Source organism: Canis lupus, chromosome 26 (assembly GCF_048164855.1).
Source record: "Canis lupus baileyi chromosome 26, mCanLup2.hap1, whole genome shotgun sequence".
NCBI lineage: Eukaryota > Metazoa > Chordata > Mammalia > Carnivora > Canidae > Canis > Canis lupus.
In genome coordinates, this window is record NC_132863.1 from 42,235,059 (window position 1) to 42,256,717 (window position 21,659).

At 39.9% G+C, this 21,659-nt stretch overlaps 1 protein-coding gene across 2 annotated transcripts in view; it reads left to right on the forward strand.

Annotated features, from left to right (window-relative positions):
• Positions 1-21,659, forward strand: part of DOK5 (docking protein 5) — a 152,627-nt gene that overhangs the window by 54,688 nt on the left and 76,280 nt on the right. For both annotated transcript variants that reach the window (XM_072801474.1, XM_072801473.1), the window contains exon 2: positions 15,733-15,840. In XM_072801474.1, the coding sequence (XP_072657575.1) occupies positions 15,733-15,840 (108 nt within the window). The remainder of the gene's footprint in view (positions 1-15,732; positions 15,841-21,659) is intronic.

Here is a 21,659-nt window from a genome sequence, read left to right on the forward strand (position 1 = left end):
ATAGACTATCGCCACTTCCCAGCCAGTACCAGCAAAGGTAGAGTAAGGAGCCTAGATTAGCCCCTTGTGCAAATGTGTAGAAGAGTTTAAACTTCTCCTATACTCTCTTAACTGCTGTACCTGGGCACTGGGAGTTTAGCTGATAAAAGACAGAGATAGGAGAAAAGACATGCAAATATCATTAATAGTTTTACATGCATGGGGACTTCACAGAAAAGAAGTAAAAATCCAAAGAAATGGTTGGGTTTGGAATCTTCTTTATATACCATTTTAACAAGGGTGATAAATTGTGGAGAAGTGACTAGACTAAAGATAAAGGGGATTTGATTTGCCAGGGGTGGTAAATTGTGGGAAGGTGACTAGGAAATGTATAGTATGTTAGGGTTAGTAAGGTTGAATATACAGACTCACCTCAGTGCCATCTCAGGTCTTCCTGGTACAGGATGCAGAAACACCTAAAAGAAAAAGAAATTTGTGTCACCTAAAGGAGTGCTCTTAGGCAGAAGGGGGGCAGCACAGACAGCTTTCCTGTGTCTGCTGTTTCTTGGCTGCCTTCAACTCAAAATAATCCTTTTCCAAGGTGTTGTATTTTAGGGTGGTGTATTGTGATCCCCTTCATCTGTAACAAGGTGCTTTGTGAATTGATGCTATGAAGACCAAGTCAGAAGCCAGGACTTTCTTCCCCACTGGTCAGGAATTGGTTTTCTCCATCATGGTGTCCGTGGAGACTGTGTGGGGAGCCTGGACTTCTACAGTGAGGTGCCATCTCTTTCCCTACTGGGGTGGTGTCAGAGGAGGCCTGTGGGAGAGTTGGGGCTCTCACTATCACCCAGAGGTAATGAGGCCACCTCCGGTGCAGTATGCATGAAGATCACGTGATGACTCAGAATTCTCATCCCAACTCAGGTGTAATGATGGACCCCCTCAGGTATCAATGATTCCGAGTGGGAAACCTGGATTTCTAGCAGCAGTAATAGGGAAGCACGCTCTGCCACCCACCCTTTCCTGTGTTGGAGTGGGGTTGGAGGAAGCCAGCTAAAATAGAAGGTTTAATTAAGATCTGGAAACCTATAACACCCCAAATATCGACATTTCCATACCAAAATGTGCTTGGTGTACCAAGGATCAAGACCTCAAACAATGGTTGACAACACTGAGATGACAGACATGCTAGATTTATGTGGCAAAGGTGTGCAAGGAACCATGATAAAAATTCTCCAAAGAGTAATTACCAACATGCTTGAAACACATGAAAAAATAGAATGTCTCGGTAAAGAAAGAGTTTCCCCAAAAGAAATGAGAGGAAGGAGAACCCAGTAGAAATTTTAGGACAGAAAATACAATAATTAAAATATTTAGTGGATGGGCTCAACAGCAGGATGAAGAGGATAGGGGAGAGGTAGAACAATAGGAAATCCTCAGTCTCAACAACAGAGAGAAAATAGGCTGAAGAAAAAATTCACAGAGTTTCAGAGATGTGTGGGACTCTAACAAAAGATCTAACGTTCATGTCATCCTAGCCCAGAAAGAAGGTGGAACTAAAAGAGTGCTGAAAGAAAGAATGGCTGACAGGAAGTAGCACAAGGAGGTACACCTGTCAAGTGCCAAAGAAAAGAACGATGATCAACTCAGATTCTTACACCAACGAAGTATCCTTCAGGAATGAAGGGGCAACAAGACATTCACAGATGAAAGAGGACTAGGAGAATTTGTCACCAGCGGATCTACTCTAAAATAATTAAAGGAGGATTTCAAAACAGAAAGGAAGGGTTAGGGGCACCTGGGTGGCTCAGTGGTTGAGCGTCTGCCTTTGGCTTAGGTCATGATCCCGGAGTGCTGGGATTGAGTCCCACGTCGGGCTCCCCGCAGGGAGCCTGCTTCTCCCTCTGCCTGTGTCTCCGCCTCTCTCCCTGTGTCTCTCATGAATAAAAAAATTAAATCTTAAAAAAAAAGAAGGAACAGTTAAAAGAATGAATGTTGGAACATTGGGAAGGAAAAAAGAAGTCAGAAAGCAAAAATATGGGTAAACATAATGGGCTTTCCTTCCCCTCTTAAGTTTTCTAAATTATATTTTTTGATTGAAGCAAAAATTCTAACCTTGCTCTGGTATAGTTCTCAATGAAATGTAGACAAATTTTTTTAAAGATAATTATAAACCAGAGAAGTGAAAGTACCTAGAGGGTGATATGGTTTATCCCAGAGAAATGACGACTTCTCTTCACTCAAAAGTCTGTACGTGAATGTTTATGGCAGCTTTTTTGGTAAGAGCCAGAAACCTGAAATGACCCAGTTGTTCCTCAAATGAGTAAATGATTGAACAAACTGTGGTAGGTCACTACTGTGGGATACTACAACGTGGATGAGTCTTCAGAGAATATGCAAAGTGAAAGAAGACAAACTCAAAAGGTTACATGCTGAATGATTGAATTTACATAATGTTCTTATTTTGCCAGTTATAGAAATGGAGAGCAGATTAGATGTTGCTAGGGTTTAAGGAGGGGGTCTTGTAGGAAGGAGGTAGATATGGCCATAAAAGAGCAACATGAGGATTCCTGTCTTGAAGGAAATGCCAACATCCTGGCTGTGATACTGTACCAAAGTTTCTCAAGCTGTTACCTTTTGGGGAAACTGATAAAAAATATACAAGATTTCTCTGTAGTATTTGCTTCAACTGCATATGACTGTTATCTCTGAATGAAGAGATAGATTAAAAAATATTTACCTTTTTCCGCTTACTCTCTTGGGCTACTGCTTGCTCCAGGAGAATAAGCCCCAACCAACCTGTTGGAGAATCCAAGACCACATGGGACGGAGCTGAGTCATCCCCTTGCACACTCAAGAAAATCTGTGACTTGACTGCTCATGTGTGGATGAGCCTACCATGATTAACAAATGAAGCCAGATCAGATCAGCCATCATATTTGTGAGGAGTGATTCATGGTTATTGTTTTAAGCTCCTAAGCTCTGCGGTGAGTTTTGTGCAACAATAGTCAAATGACAAGACAAATGTCACTGAAGACCTGAAGGATGAAAGGAGGCGGCCATCTGAACAGCCAGGGGAAGAAAGTTCTGGCAAGTTCAGTCATCCTTTGTTAGAAAGGCATATAACATTCTGGAGGCCGGTGTGTCATGAGTGAAGCAGGAAGTGGTGGGAGATGAGGTCCAGCAAGTTGGCAGAGGTCAGATGACGTAGGGCCAGGCTATGAAAGTGGGATTTAGTCTTGGTGATGTGGGTTTGGTGATCATTAAAAGAATGCTCTGGAAGTCGCTTTGGAAGCCGCAATGAGATCATTTCTTTTTTAACTCTGCCAAATATTTAGTTGGATACATACAACCAAAGGATACTGTTCCGCAAACATAGTCTGTAATTATTATCGCTGTGTGCCAGGCATTGTGCTAGGGGCTGGGAGACTTCATCATCTGTCTCTGTGGACTAGAAAGTATGCTTTGTGGACTCTGCTCCACGCACTGCCATTTCTTCACTGTTGAAATAGGGCCCAGCACATAGTAGATGCTCAGTAAATATTTGAAAAATTAATGAGTGAACGAGGAACCAAAATGTGTGTTGTCCTTGTTTGTACGCAGGTCACCACCACCTAGCAGGGTGGTAGGGAGCCACTGACTGCTCTGGAGGCTTCCTAAGCAATGGAAGCACTTTAAATGCACTAATCCATTCAATTCTGAGTATTATTAATTCATTTTAAAATAGAATGAAATCTTGTATATACAGGCTCACGTATCCAATGTATACATAACTGCCTACTTGTTATGTTTGATAATTAATATTTATAGGAGCTTAGCTGTTCAGCGGGCATGGCGGACTCACCGTATCCGTCACCAAATTCCACGTCAACTCTACAAACCCTGGTCGCCCAGGCTCACTCAAGGTGTGGGAACTCCATACTTCCACTTGCATGGGCTAAAAATCCTGGGAATCATCCTCGGCTCTTTCCTTCCTCCCACTCCATCCAGTCCCATCAGTGAATCTTGCTGGTTCTGCTCTAAACAGATGCAGATTCTGACCACTTCTCCCCCCCACCCCCCTCACTTCTTTCCTGGGTCCAGCCTGGATCTTGGCCTTCAAGGCTCACTGCAGCCGCTCCTGACTGCTTTCCCTCCTTCTGCCTTTGGACCCAGGCAGTCTGTTGACCATACATCGGGTTTTATTACTTCCATTCAAAACTCTTCATCTCATGCAGCGAAAAAGCCAGTGACTTTACAGGAAGACCCACGAGACCTATGCAGTGTGACCTGCACTCACCACCTCCATCCACCATCCCAGAATTCTCTGGACTTCCCCTGGCCTCCTTCTGCTTCCTTCTGCATGCAGGCATGTCTCTGCTCAAGACCTACTTGTTGTTCCTTTTGTCTGGAGCCTCTCCTCTCCCTCCCCCCATGTATCTACTCTGTTCACTCCTTCTTGGATTCCATCCCCTTCTGGGTGGTTGCTCAGATGGCAGTTTCTCTGTGAGAACTTCCCTGGTTACCCCACTGAAGATACTCACCACCAGCAGTTTCTATCCACTTTAACTTGGTTTATTTTCCTTTGTGGTACTAAAGACCACATGATAAATTATCCACGTCCTGTAAGACACACGTACACAGGTGCACAAATCTTAGTGTCTTATGGATGATCTGTAAGCCCAGAGAAGGCAGAGACTTCTTTCTGGTTTGTTTACAGCCATGGCACAGGATAGGTGCCCAGTAAATATCTGCCCGATGAATTAATGATTGATATCAGCTCCCAGTTGTGCCCATACAGCAGCTAAGATTTTCCAGCATATTTTTAAAGGATAGTTTGTTTTTTTTTCCCCTAAAAGGCTAGTTAAAAATAAAAGCCAAATAAATGACTGTAACTGCTAATGGCTTCTTGAGGTGATTCTTTTGTTCTACATCTTCCTCACTCTTCAGCTTCCTCCCACCCTGTAGATCTGAAGAGAGAGGGAAGGAGGTGCATAACTTTCTCTCAGAGCATTGGCTCTCCCGACCCTGGTCAGCTTTGTACTGACAACCAAAGGGTTTCCCTTGATGACAAGAACCGTTTGTGGCAGATATTGACTCCATGAGACCTTTTAACCATATGTATTACTTGTTTGAACATTCCTAAAATATGCATATCCATGTATTTACAAGTGAAAAACGTATAAAGGAAGAAAGTTGCAAAATAAGGTTTAAAATGGTAGGGAGAGGCCAGTTCTTGCAGGTTCTGGAATGTTTTAAGACTTTGGTTTTTACCCCAGAGGCAATTCAGGCAGCCACAGAAATGCTTTAAGCAGCAGATTGATGTGGTCAGATTAGGGTTTTAAAGATCACCCCAGATGCACTGTAGGAAAAGAAATCAGAATGCAGCCAGAATGGAAGCAGGGAATCTCTGAAACTCCGGAGACGGTGAGTTAGGTTAGGGTGGGAGTCCCTAGAGAAGCACTAAGAACATTCCAGGCTTAGCTAGAAGGAAAGTACACGGGGACATGAGGTTGCTGGATTGCGTTAGACGATTTTCCAAAGCAGGTAAAATCATGACTCTTCACAGATGGAGAATGAACACGTTGCAAATTCTGCTTTAACTCATTAGTTAAGTGAGAGAACAAAGCAGAATATTATGAGTAGGGTAGCCCAGAGAACCCACACATTTATATACCTGGCGAAGTGAAATGAGTGTTGGAAAGGAGGCAAAACTTGCCTCACTGGCAGTGGGGGAGGGAAGTTGGTTGGACCTCTGCTGCATGGGACAGGGACAGAATTTGCCTCTCCATGGACTAGAATTATGTTGCATTTCTAGGAGTTGTCTGCAATTTAGGAGTAGAAGGGCTCCCACAGAATCTGAAACAGATAATCCTAGAAGTGTGTGTGCTATGGTATGGAATGCACAGTTTTCCATTAAAGCACAGATTTTTTCCCCAATAGTTTCATGTGTGAGTGTGTGTGTCTGAGGGAGGGCTGGTGGCGAAGGGTCAAATATGGCCCACAGTCTTCTTGCATAAGCAACAGGGCCCTATATACTGAAGGGGTATATATATTGGAGTAGAAACCTGTTAAAAAGCAAGAATAGCCTACTTTTTAAAACTTAATTTACTAATAGCATTTCTATGGTGTAAATATTATGTTACAGTATCATTTTTAATGATAGCAATTTCCAGTTTACAGATATGCCATAATTAATTAAACCAGTCTCCTGGAACGTTTAGAGTGTTTTCAGTTTTTATGTGGAAGAACCTTATTCCCATATGTCTGCATATTTCCTTAATTATTCCCTTGGGGGGGGCAGTTCTTCGAAGTAATATTTCCAGGTCAAAGGGTAGGCATAATTCTGCTTTTAAAAAGGTTGTGCTAATTTCCCTCACCGTTTAGCGAAGGATTGACATAGCTAATTTATTGCCTGTGGATGCTTTTTAAGGATTTTTAATCCTCTTTGTACAAATTTTATTTTATGATTAATTATCCTGTTCTTGCTGGTCTTTTTCTTCGCACTGAATTTAAAATGTACCTTGCTACCCACTGTGCAATCTTCTCGAAATTAGCATTTCTTTCCTTACAAGTAAAGGTATATATATGTAAATGATAGGTGTGGGATCATGTTGTTTACTCATTAAAAATTTCTTCCCTTCATAAAATAAATAATTCTGAACCAGCTCATTATTTTAGTTAGTGGTATTGGTAGCAGCCTACAAGTTATGATTCAAAGATGCCAAATAACTCCTTGTCTACTCTTCATGTGTCATCTGCTGAAATCCCATAACGGTAGAGTTATTTGTAGGCCTGGAAAGTTACAACCACCTTGGTCTCCGAGATCATCCAAGTAAAAGCTCTCACAGCTCAGAAGGAGAATTTTGCAGACCCTGGTAGACAGGATGGAGGTGGAATTATCTGCTGGGCTCATTCCTACCTCTTGTTTTGTCTTCGTTAAAGACTCTTCCTCTCCACCTCCAGATTGCATCGTTTGGCCCCATTCTCTGTGGCCACTGGGCTGTCCCTAGATAGTGGCATTTCCTCCATCTCAAAGTACTAAAGGAGTCCGAGACTCTAGGAGGTAGCTGGATACCTTGTGTCCACCACCAAAGTGGAGGACCGGGCGCTTCAGGAGAGGTAGATAGGTCAGCCCCAGGTAGGCGACTACACATGCTAGGAGGAAGCCACTGGTCAGGATGTTGGTCTACTGCAGCCATAACTAATTGAGAACAAGAACCTGAGGGTTGGCAAGGCAAGAGAGGCCAAAGAAAAAGTGAGATACTTGTAATTAGAAATACCTTCCACAAAAAAAAGAAAAGAAAAGAAAGAAAAGAAAAGAAAAGAAAGAAAAGAAAAGAAAAGAAAGAAAAGAAAAGAAAGAAAAGAAAAGAAAGAAAAGAAAAGAAAGAAAAAGAAAAGAAAAGAAAAGAAAAGAAAAGAAAAGAAAAGAAAAGAAAAGAAAAGAAAAGAAAAGGAAAGGAAAGAAAAGAAAAGAAAAGAAAAGACTTTCCATGTATGGGTTTCTGGACTTCGGTCAAGAAGTGCTGAATACTTTGTCTCTTAAGGAGAGAGAGTGTGAAATTATTTTATTTTATTTTATTTTATTTTATTTTAATTTTTTGTGAAATTCTTTTAAAAGCAAACACTTCTGACAAACTGCTAGGATACCTTCGAGTCCTAGCCTAGGATGTTAAGACTCCGGCTGCAGAACTACTCCATTAAAAACCATCACTGGAGATGAACACTTGGTGCCAGGGAATTTAACATTACAAATGTAAATGTCACTCTGAAATAGCTAAGCTATAAAGTCTTCGTCCAGATGAAAGAGCATATGGTTACAACGAAATGTCTCTTTTTAGATTATGATAAGCTTGAAAATAAACTTCTTACAGACGGCTCGACCCTCGGCATAAGTTTGTGCCTCTCTAGGAGTCCAACTTTTCTGGGAAACTCCTGGAGTGATGGTTAGCTTGTTCTCCAGAGTGGGGCAAACCGAAGTGAAATCCTGGCTTTTTTTCTGCTACCTTCATGCCCTCGAGTAATCTTAGCAAGTAACCTTGCTGAGGCTGTATGTCCTTATAAAATGGGCATAGTGACAGGACGTGCTTCACAGGACTGGGGGTGGTGGTGGCAGGGAGGGTGGTTAATTGAAAGAAAAGAATGCACAGAAAGGGCTCAGCACTCTGTAGTGCACAGAGGAAAGGTTCAGCCGGTGGTAGGTGTTGATATTAGCCTCCTGGATGAGAAGAGCTTTTGATTTGTTTTGGAGAGTAGGTTAGCATGTGAGCAGTGAGGCTAATTTAGTATTGTGTGCTCGGGGGTATATCTTGACAGCTGGGGAGAATGCTTTGAGAAGAGCCGACGTGATTATAGAGAAGGGGGTGTCGGTAATATGGAAAATCTCCCTTTTCTTCCCAAGTGCACCTTGACTTCGTAGAAAAAGGTAATAATCAGAAGCTAACTACGTCCTAAGGCTGGAGATGGGATGCTATCTGTGTCGTGCATGCGAGGTCTCTCTTTAGGACAGCATCTGAATTCATGGTAGAGAATGCTGGACAGTGGACAGGACACAGAAGTGTGGTGGAGGGTGTAGAAAAAGCATCACGTCAACATTTTTTTTTTTAATTTTATTTATTTTTTTATTTATTTATGATAGGCACACAGCGAGAGAGAGAGAGAGAGGCAGAGACACAGGCAGAGGGAGAAGCAGGCTCCATGCACCGGGAGCCCGACGTGGGATTCGATCCCGGGTCTCCAGGATCGCGCCCTGGGCCAAAGGCAGGCGCTAAACCGCTGCGCCACCCAGGGATCCCACACGTCAACATTTTTTTAAAAAGATTTTATATATTTATTCATGAGAGACACACAGAGAGAGGCAGAGACAAAGACAGAGGGAGAAGCAGGCTCCCTGCAGGGAGAGCCTGATGTGGAACTCGATTCCAGGACCCCAGGATCATGACCCGGCAGATGCTCAACCACTGAGCCACCCAGGTGCCCCAGGTCAACATTTTAATATAATTTTAATATAATATAATTTTATATATGTAAAATCTGGGCTTGTGGGAGAGTTGTGGAATATATAGAGATTCTCACCTGAGCTATATTCCCTCCTCATTTTCTCTCTTGAGGGACATGTCAACCTATTTCTTTGTTCATCAAAAGGTCACATGAGCTTAAACCGTTGAGAAATACTGGCATCGATCAGAAGTTGGCCTGCTGCTTGATTTTTTTTAAATTAAGTTTTATTGGAAGATAACCACACCACTCACTTATACATATTCTGTGACTACTTTTGTGCTATGACTGCAGAGTTCGGTAGCTCCAGCAACGACCTGTGATCACCAAAGACTAAAATATTTACCCTCTGGCCCTTTACGGAAAAAGTTTGTTGACACTGGCAATGGACCATAGAGACCTCAATGGTCACATCTTACTGAGCTTTCTGCTTTTTCTGGAGTATACATGGAGAGAGTATATTATTTCCATTTAACAGAAATTCTGTGGCCAAATTTTGCCTTCTGTTATCTTTATAATGGCCCATGCATTCTCCAGAAGTTGAATTTATGACTCTGTCGTGCAGCCTGTTGTCATGGACTGCCAATAAAATTAGGAACCCAAAACAAATTCTTACTTGTTTCAGCTACTTTTTGGCACTGGAAATCTCAGTGAATTTACCAGACTGTTCTTTGTTAGGAGAAGAAGCTAGTAAAAGCGTCAGCGATTTGAAACCAGAGCTAAGCCGTTATTAAGGGTATCCAATTGTAAAGAAAGACGATGGAAAAATAACAGTACAAATCATCTATGGGTTGGTGACAACTTAAGGCTGAAAATTAGATGTAATAAAGCCACCACCCATAACTAGCAAGAGAAAATGTACACTGGAGAAAATTTTCATGTAACTGCGAAATCTGGTGTCTATCCACCCAGGCTGTCAGAACTGTGTGCTGTGCTTATCTTTTTAGCTTCAGCAGTGGCTCGTGCGGATTAACTTGTCCAAATCCGGGACTTTGAAGATATTCACAAAGCCTCATATTTTTCAAATGTGCAATCTTAGATCAGCGTACAGTCATCTCTAGGAGTGGTTCTGACAAACGTCCCCCAGGAGACATTTGGCAATGTCTGGAGATAATTTTGGTTGTCAACCGAGTGGGGGAAGTGTGCTACTGGCATTCAGTTGGCAAGGGCCAGAGATGCTACTAAACATCCTGGAACATACAGGATACCCCACCCCCTCACACTATGAAAAATTACCTTGCCTTAAATGTCACTAGTCCTGAGGTTGTAGAACCTTGACGTGCAGTAGGTGAGATATTTCAGAAGGGAATTTAGTCCGTCATCAAATTCTCTTAACAGTATATCATTAAGATTATCTAGTCTTTATGTCTGGTGAGAAGTACACTTAGCTATTATCCTTGGGATAAAAGGTTCCTCTTTTAAATTAAAAAACAATTAGTTAAAAAAATCAATTGAGGGCACCTGGATGGCTCCGTGGTTGAGCGCCTGCCTTTGGCTCAGGTCGTGATCCCAGGGTCCTGGGATCAAGTCCCACTTCAGGCTCCCTGCAGGGAGCCTGCTTCTCCCTCTACCTATGTCTCTGCCTCTCTGTGTGTGTCTCTCATGAATAAATAAATAAAATCTTAAAAAAAACAATTGAAAGAAAAATGTTAACTAAAATGTACTACAGATGGTAAGTAGATATGTTATATAAAATACGAAGGAGATGGTTGAATGAATTAATTTAAAGGGAAAAAAACTGTAAACCCTCAAGTGGGATTGTTCTCAAATTGTCATCTTTTTGACAACGTCTGTGTTACTCCCAACTAGTCAGTCACATATTACCACGTTCAGGGAGTCCTGTGTCGTTCCCTTTAAACAGTACTGAGCTATTTAGAGTGAGTTTTTAACCCTCAGGTACTAAGTGGCTCTTCCAGGGTTCTTGGGACAGAGAATGTCTGGGGTGAAGTTGAGAGTTCACTGGAGCTCAACAGATTTATTTCTGCCTCATTGTCTCTCTTCTACTCAGGACAGCGTCTCACACTGCTCCACTTCAAAGCCCTCTGTGTGCCACTTGTGGGAAACCACACATCTCATCGTGGAGCATTGGTTGGAGAGCTCTTTGTTGGCAGTCCCAAGTGGAAAGCACTGTGTTATTTGCATCTTTATGAATATTTATGGCCCGGGTTTGCAAGTTACAAATAAAATACCTGGGTAACGTGTTAAAGAGCAAATTTGTCTGGCCCCACCCCAGGAGGTTCTGAGTCAGTAGACCTTGGCTAATCTCTAAGAATCTACATAATTAACAATTATCTTGAGTGATGCTGGACCAGCACTGAGGATCACTGATGTGGGATGTAGGACAGAATAAGGAATGGCTTTGATTGCATGATTGCTCCCAACTTTTGCATTATTTTTGTACCACGTGTTTGTATGTTACAAATATCCTGAGCCTTTTCATAAACCAAATTTTGGTTTTCCTTATCTCCTGGTCAACCGACATGATGTACTCTATTCCATGGTGATGCCCCAGCCAATAGTTGCATAGGAATTTATATAATAGCATTTTTGCAGTTACTTGTAACATTGCACTTTTGCCCTTATTACTGAATAAAAGAGAAGAAAAAGAAAAGTGAGAAACAAAAACCCCTAAACTCACTACAGATGGATTAAAGGTGGAAATTATTAAGCATGGTGAAATTGAGGCGTCTTTAGCTTGCTTTCAACAACCTTTAGACATCAGCCACGAACAGACTGGTTGGATTGTGAAGAAAATGAACAAGTATAAAAGGAAGTTGGAAATGATATCATTCGAGAGTGAGTCTGAAAGTTGAGGCGTAATTAGGAAATGTAAATGATCTTCCTAAGTGAAAATAGTGTTTTGCTACACTGGTTATTTTTGCAAACCTTTAGCATGCTCAATTTTTAAAACATTTTCAGGGGCATGTACAAAAGAAAGGGGTTGCCAATAGTCGAATGCCAGCCTATTTTGCGTACTCTTTATGTGAACAGAGTGACAGTTAGTCCCACTGTATTTACAGTCCTCTGGTGGTGGTCAAATTCTAAGGGACACAGTTGTCTCATCCATTATTCAGACAGGAGTGAGATGTTGGTAAGACTTCTATGTGTCAACCATAGCACTGGAAATGCTAATTTTCATGATGGGGTCTCTATCCTGAAAAGGATTTTATGTTTGAACTGTTATCAATGGCTCTTACAAATTGGCTTCTTAAAGTTCTTTAGGCCACTGGTTAATTAGACTGTGGTCTGATAGCGATAGAAGAAGGACTGGTGAAGAATGTAAATAACTGTTATTAGATTAGGCTGTAGTTTTAAGAGTTTGCATAAATATCCATACATTTTTCCGCTAAAATTTTTAAGTATTTTGAGATAGTTGTAGATTTACATTCAGTTGTAAGAAATATTACACAAGGATTCCGTACTCTTTACCCAGTTTCCCTGGTGATAACATCTTCAAAGCTATAACACAACATCATAACCAAGATATTGACATTAATGCAGCCAAGATCCAGGACAGTTCCATTGCTTCAGGGGTCCCTTATATTACCCTTTTGTCAACATATCCACTTGCAGTCCCTAACCCCTGACAATCACAGTTCTATTTTCTATTTATTTTCTATTTTCCATTTGTGTAATTTGTCATTTCAAGAATGCTACAAATAGGGTCATATAGTATGTAACCTTTTAGGTTTGGCTCCCCCCACCCCCTACTCTACTCAGCATAATTATCTGAGGATTCATTCAAATTGTTGCAGTCTTGATAGTTAAATAGTTTTTATAGCCAAGTAGTATTCCATGATATGGATGTACTTAACTCATTGAAGAATATATGGCTGTTTCCAGTTTTGCACTGATACTGATCAAGCTGCTGTGAAGATTTATGTTCAGATGGGGTGGGGGGAGTTTGCATTTCTCTGGGATAGTTTCCTAAGAAAGCAACTGTGGGGTCAGCGTTTTTAAAGAAACTGCACAGCTGCTTCAGCATGCCTGTACCATTCTACAGTCCAACCAGCAAAGTATGAGACCCAATTTCTCTGCATCCTTCTCAAAAAGGCATTTGGTGGTAGTATTATATTTTTTATTTCAGCCAATATGATAGATGTGTAGTGATATTTCGTGATTTTAAATTACATTTATCTGTTGGCTAATATTGTTGACCATTTTTTCTGTGCTTCTTCATCATCTGTACATCCTCTTCAGTGAAATGTGTATTCATTTTTTTCCTTCCATTTTGTAATTGGATTGTTTGGTTCTTTACTGTCGAGTTCTTTATGTAGGAGTTCTTTATGTATCCAGATACTAATCCTTTGTCAGATTTGTGGTTTGCAAACATTTCTTCCCAGTCTGTAGTTTGTCTTTTTATCCTCTTACTAGAGTTTTTCACAGAGCAAAATTTTTAAGTTTTGAGGAGGTACAGTTTGGCAAGTTTTTCTTTTATGGGTTGTGCTTTTGGTATGAAGTCTAGGAATTCTTTGTCCACACCATAATCCCCAATGTGGTCTTTTATTTTTCCTGAGGTTTTACAGTTTTGTTTTATATTTAAATCCATTTTGTTTAAGATGAACCTTTTCAGTTAAGGTGTTTATTGTGCTTTTGTTTGTTTGTTTGTTTTCCTACAGATATGCAATTATTCTAGTGCCATTTGTTTGAAAGGCTATCCTTTCTCTGTTGAATTGCTTTTCTGCTTCTCTCTCCATGCTTTTATACTTCTTGATAAGTTAATGATTATGCAAGATGAAAGCCAGTAGAATTGATATTAATTGTAGTATTTTATTGATACCTCTGGATATTTAAGAAATAGCAGTTCTCTTTCATTTAATTTACAGTATTAATTTTTGTGAAACAAAACAAAAACAAGCAAAAAAACCTCCACTTTCTCATGTCATTAGAAATTCCTTCTGAAATTTGTTTCAAATAATATACCTATAGATAGATAACATATATATTACTGGTGTAGCATAATTTAATACATATATATTGTATACTATTCATATTACTACATTTTTAATAAAATGATTGCCTACATAATCTTGAAGATGCATACATCTATATTGTATTATATATCATGTTACATACAACATACTTACTCTATGTAATAGAAGTACTATCATTAACTTTGTCCTTATTGTTGAGGCTTTAGTAATTTCCATTTATCATCATTATAAATAATAACCCTAGAATTATCTTATACATTTAGCAACATGGGGCACAAATCTTACCCTCTATATTCAGAGCAAAACTTCAACATGGAGTGGATTTCATGTTCTTTTTTACCACCTCAAACAAAATGATTAATGAATGTTTAGTTTACTGAGTGAGAAGAGAAAAACAGAATCTATTCAGACAAGTAGTAGCAAATCTGAATTCTCCTCATCCACTTGCCAGTTACTAATAAAGTTGTAGAAGGCATTTTAAATTGAGTATGGTTTGAATGGCCACATGTTTTATGTGGACTTTTTTGTTTCTTCTTACTAGCTCAGAGGTTCTTAAACTTTATAGTGCATAAAATTTATTTATGGGTTGACTATACAAAACCACATAAATATGGTATTTAGAAGGTGATTTAAGGATCAGGGAGGTAATTGTGATTGAATAGTTACCCACCTGTCTGCACTTGAATTCAGAATTCCTCTTTCAATGTTGGGCTGCATTTGGGCTTTGTCTTTAGGATAGATTCTTATTCTTTGAAGGTTCTTCATATTTGTTGTCAGACAGCCATTAGAGGTCACCAACAGAGTATGAGTGCCACTCAGAACTATGCTATCAGTGAATATTATCATTAATAAAAATCCTTATTAATTTTTATGTTAAAACATCTCATTTTGCTTTTGGAGAACATTGTTTTCCATTTACTCATTAGCTCTTTGCACTTTCCTCTCTTTGTCATGATTAATGTTTTAGTGTCTAGTTTGTATTGGTTCTTCCAATCAGGGTAGCTTTGGTTACTCGGATCAGAACTCCACTCAGCCTTACTCAACTAAGAGTGGTGATGACGGCGGTGGATTCCTAGGGACAGAGATGATTTCCATGAAAACCAGGAGAAGTGAGCAATAGAAAGATGACAAAGAACTAAAATGTCTCTTCTGCACGGAGTAGAAATTATCTAGTTCTCTGTACCAGGTTCCACTGCCTAATTATTAGACATGTGATTCAACATGGTCGCCAATCTTAGTTTATAACCTGCCGGTGTTGACCTCTCAACTCAGCCTGCGCTCAGTCTGAAACTAATCTTTGAGTCTCTGGGTTAGATTTTATGAGGGGGAATCTGATTGGTCTTGATCGGTCATCTATTAGCTGGTCTAGTGTCTGGCCCAATCCTTGGCCCTCAATTATGAGGAATGTCAGGTGACACGTAGGGGCTGTCTCTTTCTTGGGCAGTCAGTGAAGTCTTCAGCATATATCAGGCCCATAGTTTCTATATTTATTTCCATTTGAAATGAGGACATGTGCCATAGATGCCTGCATTATTTGTACTGATTTGGGATTTTTATATTTGGAAATTTTTCTGAAATGTTGCTACTGATAACTGTTATTGAAAAGTTAAGAAATTTGCCTTCAAATATTCATTTTCATTTGAGTCTAGTAATTGAATGACATAATATGCCAGTTGTGGGAACAATTTTGGGTTTTAAAATTTTATTTTCCCGAAGTAGCATCATGCTTATGGCGTATGAATACTTTACAGGTGAAAACATCAAAAAGAAAACATTTAAATGCAAATGTCAGTAATATCTGAGTCAGTGATGCTGAACTCTTTGTATTTCCTTCCAGATATATCAGCGATGCTGGCTAGTATTCAAGAAAGCTTCAAGCAAAGGTCCAAAAAGACTGGAGAAATTTTCTGACGAACGTGCTGCATATTTTAGGTGTTATCATAAGGTAAAACTTGATTGTTGTGGCTTTCTAGAAATCTGTTCGCAAATAGGTAATCTGAGTTCATTGAATCTGAGAACTTGTCTAGATAATTTAACAAAAGTACAAATAATACTTTTTCCAAGGACAAAACATCTCTAAATTACTGTTCGTTAGTTGTTTAAAAATAATTGACTAGTATAATATTACTCTTCTGACTTCCTACTATTTGTTTTTGTTGTTTTTCCAGTCTCTCGTGTAGAATTTACCATGTTCTTTTTAAATTTTCAATTTGCATAGTAAACCCAACTCCCAACATTGAAGACCCGTGAGAGTCATGGTTAGGTCTCCAGGTATATAGCTTATCCAACACCTGATGCAGGTTTAGATTCTCATTCGGTGCTTGGAATGTGGGGTTAGAAGGTGGGAAGTACCTGGAAAGCTGGTGAATGGTGAAGGAAGAGAAAGTGCCACTCATTAGTTTATTTTTTTTAAGCGTGATGACTAAATTTAATTCAGACTTGCAGTTTGAATAGTGGTAGTCAGCTTTCCTCACTAAAAATAGTAATTGTGTGTTAAAATACATCCTTGGGGAGTAGAAAATGAAGGAAAATACTAGGCATACTTGGATTTACAAATTAGACATGTCTTTCCCTCCACAGGGCAATGTTTTTCATGGCTCTTGTTAATGGGCAGCCTATGTCTTTTCTCTTTTCATGAAAATATGTAAAAATGCATGGTTAACTTCCTTTTTCCCCCAGGTGCTAGTTATTTCCATATTGGGAAAATACTATGCTTGTCTAGGGAGGAATTAGGTTTATTTTTATGATAGAACATTTTAATTGTTTTGGTTTTCTATCTTGAGATTCTTAGCTTTATTTGGTGGGATTTTATCAGGAGTGGGGCTACGTGCCCTTTAAAATTTTATGTGAAGCCAGTAGATTCATTAGCACAGAAATTTGGCTCCATGATAGAAAGTGAATAATCTTTCCTTTTTATGCAAATTCTCCACAGGTGGTGACTTTACAACATCTTATTAAGGGCCGGTGTTGACACCTTGGTTTATCCAATAATGAAAAGCAATAGGGCAGACTGTATTCCTTTGCAATTCAGAGAAATAAAACATATGCCGTGCTTTATAGGAACATCTGCACATACATAAAGGAAGAAAAAGCACAAAGCAAGACTTGGAGATAACTAGGGAAGGGAGTCAAGAGTAGTATCTTCCATGTGTTCTATTTCCTCACTATCTTATAACAAAGTTCCATATTCTGAGGTCAGCCTCATTCCCAGCCTACCTTCTCCATATGGGAGAACCCAAGGAAATCTCTTTCTGAGCCTAGAATTTCCTCCACCATTTATCTTCCATGTGCATGATTTCCACTATTTGGATAAGAGTGACCTCAGGCAAGAGTTGTTGAGTTGCAAATCTATTACTTAGGGGCAGTGATCCATGAAGCCAGTGATAGCACACCTTTGAACCCTTGCAAATAATCTTCACCAATCTCAGTATTTCTGTAACACTGGAAACTACCGGCATCCAGACATTTTGGACATGTATTATATCTCAATTTTCCCTCAAGTACCAGTACCTTCCCTAGTAATAAGATGGTGAATGATGGTGCAGGAATGGCTTGCTTCAAAATGCCCGAGGGGATGTTTGGTTTACCTATAGGACAAAGGGAGAAGCTTTTCTCCCTGTTTCTCTTCTTTAACTGATTGATATTGATGCCATCAAATCCTGGTGACCACATTTCCTACTATGATTGACCATTTTCTTCACTGTTCTTCATTGCCTTCTCATTATAAACAAGATTATCTAAAGGCTTCATCCCCTCTTCATCTAAAGGCCAGAAGTTGTGGTTATGCATTAGCTCTTCTCTTAAGAACCTCAGCCAGTCTGTAACTTTACAGTTCACCATCTGCCCTCATATGGTGGCACGTTTGTGTCACCCCAAAACTCATGTGTCGAAAACTAACCCCAAGTGATGAAAACTAACCTCCAAATGATGACATTTGGAGATGGGGCCTTTGGGAGGTGGTTAGGTCATGAGGGTGAAGCCCTCATGATTGGAATTAGTGCTCTTATGAAAGAGACCCCAGGAAGCTCTGTGTGAAGACACAGCCATCTGTGAACCGAGAAGTGAGACCTCTCCAAACACTGAATCTGCCAGTGCCTCTACCTTGGGCTTCCCAGCCTCTAGAAATGTGAGAAACAAATTTCTGTTGTTTATAAGCCACCTGATCTGTGGCAGTGTGTTACAGCAGCTCAGATGGACTAAGACACCATCAGATTCTTGTCCTGTCGAGTCATTGTGAGTGACTGCTAATATTGATTGGTCCTTTCTTGTTTTGGTAGAGTTCCAGATGGAGCCTAGAAACAACTGATTCCTCGCAATCCCCTATAGCTAATATAGAAAAATAAAGAAATGGGCAGTGTTTTGCTTATAGAACTTCCCATACCTAAGAGAAGAAATAAGACAAGTGAGGAATACTTTATAGGAATTCCCCAAATCCAGGCTGTCAGCAAGCGGTGTTGGCTCTGTGTTCAACATGCATAGACTCGAGACATTCTTACGACCCCTGTTGCTGCCATGGTGGTCCAAGCCACTCAGCTGCCTAATGCCTGGCCCTCTACAGTCTATTCAAAACCCTTACATCACATCATGGTACACTGTGCAAAACGCCCAGCCAGGTCTTTATAATGGCCTACACAGTCACATGATTCGACCCCTTGTCCCCCGTAACATCATCTGCTCAGTTTCCCCATCCCACATTAGTGTGCTGCAGGCACCCAGCGCTCTTTGCTTTCCTGAGAGCATTGTGTGTGTTTTTTCCTTTTCTGGAATGCTCTTTCCACAAATCTCCATGTACCTCATTTCCTTGCATTGTTCAGATCAATGCTCAAGTTCCTCCTCTAAGACAGGCTGTTCCTTGATCTCTTTGGCACACCTTGCCCATCTCTATTTTTCTCTCCAGCAGTTATCACTACATGTATATATTTATTTAGTTCTTTCTTACTGTCTTCCCCACAACCACCATAAAATAAGGTCCACAAGAGCAAGTTTTGGGTTTATTTGTCTGATGGTAAGGGGACGGCATGGTTTACTCTTCGTTATCATTGCCTAATACATAGTAGACATTTTTAAAAAACTATTTATTGAGAATCAATGAGTATTATCAATAGATGAGATAGAGTAGGTACAGATGGCTTTGTGTCATACTTTTATTTAACTTAGCAAAAGAAATCTGTGCTTGAGACCCCTGAAACCAGGAAAAGGAATCTTGATTTGGAAGATAGGAGGTGGATAGTGATGGGTCAGAAAAAAGCCAGGGTTGGGAAGTTTTCAGAGGATAGAATCCAGTGTAAAACCAAAGTGGATTGTAATGGTCCCCCCTAAATGTGAGCCAAGTAAAGGAAGATTAAGAACAAACTTGTCCTATTTCAGACTTCTACCTGCTGGCTTTGGAATTTGGTATGTAAATCTTTGGGGACTGTGGTAAGCCACATTCTCTTTCATCTATAATAATCATTAACCAAAGTTCAAAGCATTAGAATGGAAGAATTATCTACATTAAGCCTTCAAGCTCTTGATGCGTTCCTGTAGCCATTCATCCTCCCTACTCTCTCAGATCTGATACATTCAGTATTAATCTCTTGGGGGCATATAAAAAGCCAGAAGAACTCTGCGATATGCATTTTTTATCTAAATGCTGTGTAATTTATGAATCTTGATAATAAAATACTGAGGTTATAAGTAGCACACCGTGACCAGATTGCAGAATTTATTCGAATATAAATTAAGCAATTTCTGAAAGAAATGAGGAACTGTCCATTGTGCTATTTGATCAGTACAGAGATGGTGTGGCATATGTAGCCACATCCCTCCTGGAGGAGATCTGTAGCATTTATGAGAGCACAGCGCCTCTTTCGTTTCATTCTTAGAGATATTATTAAGAAAAAAAAAGCCACTTATGCATATCTGATTCTTATTAAAAGTTTTAAAACAGGAAATTGACTACAGAATTTTAAAGCATGGTGCCTTCCTCACCGAAAATGTAGCTAAGGATGATCTCATGAAAAAAATTGGAAAATAAATACATGAATAATGCACACACAGAGCAATTCATTTTTCATTTCTTTACCTCTTCCAAGAAGTTCCCCTCAAGCACCACAGCTGTCAGAGATGGCTGTGAAATTGATTAACTGTAATTGCAACAATATTAATACTCCAGTGACTTTAAATATAGTTCCCGACCTTCTTGTTAAAGGCAAGTTCACTGTTTTCATTCAGGAAATCAAAGTTGCTCACCCCAACCAGAAGGGGTTGAGCGTTTCTATGAATAATTTTACTTTTTCAAGATGAATAACAATTGGAAGGCAATCTAAGTGAGAAGGAAGACCATCTACTGTTTTTGAGACTGAGGAGAATGGTGGAGTGGGAAGTAAGCCAGACCCAGATTTGGGAAACCTGCTTCCTAATCCTGGCTTTGCCAACATACATGTATGATAGGTTGCTTAACCTCTGTGTAAGGGTGACCTCTGTTAAAAGATAAGCTGAGGTATATTGAACATTCTAAGAGTTTATTTGAGCAAACATTGATTCAAATCATGCAGCACCAAACTGCAAGTGATAGGAGTCCTCCACCAAAAGGCTTGGGGAGGGAACTTTTATAGAAATGGAGGAAGCAAAGTAAGGCAGTTATTGACTGGCTATGGTTTAAAACCTAGTTGGGTGTGATTGGTCATCCTTAGCATGTTGACTTCATAACCTTGTGGCATGTACGGGCTCAGGATTTGGTTTGCTTCCATAGGCTCTCAGGGCATTACAGCCACATCAGTCCAATGGTCTCCTTGTTTAATGAATGTAACACCAAGGCAAGTCACATCATGGCTTCTTCATCATCACACATAGCTGAGCCTGCAGGGTTCAATTCACTTTGGGCCAGAAGGACAGTTCCAATGGATTCATTAATAGAGTGTTTCCCAAAATGTATGTCAGAGACTCTAGAAGAGGAGAGTTCCAGGAGGACCAGGGTTCTGTGGTCGAAGAAATTTGGGAGCTGTAACATATCACCCATTCCTGGGATTTATAATCTGCTATAGTTTATCAGAGGCTCTGAGGAGGCCTACGTTTAGGACACCTGAGTAACTTTGAGTCCGCATCTCCAAAACCGATTGGGCCTTGAGCTGCCTTTTTTTTTTTTTTTTTTAAATCATATGTTCCATGAAACAATTAAATTTAATTCTAAGGAATACAGTTTTGGATATGCTGCTTATGTGTGTCACCTTGTTTATGAAATGTCCACGTGGCTTGTTTTTTTCAACAGTGAGCATCTGAGGATGGTCATTCTTACTTCACCAAAATCATATCATTGACTTGTGTATCAAATGGTTATGTGTTTGTGAGTGTATCAGAAACATGGGAGACCCTCTCACTGCAAAGAGTAATCACCATTATTATTTTTGCCAAAGAGTTACTTGTTCTGTCATTCTGTCCTTCCTAAGTCAGTAGGACACTCTCCATCTCCCAAGCCCATTGTCAGATTTTGTTCTTGGTTTCTGCAAAAGTAGGATTCCAGGTTCCTCAGAGTAAGGTAACATCCTAAAAATTATTTCTCTGGAATTTCCACCAGCTTATTACTTGTGTGTCTCTGTGTGTTAATGTTTTCTGTACTAATGACTCATTCTTTTTTACTCAGCTTCTCCCTCTTCTAAAATATTTCCTCTTGTTATGTGGCTGTCTATAATACATCTTTTCAAAACCTTACTGTATGTAGTAGCTTCTTTTCTTTAAGATTTTATTTATTTATTAATGGGAGACACAGAGTGAGGCAGAGACACA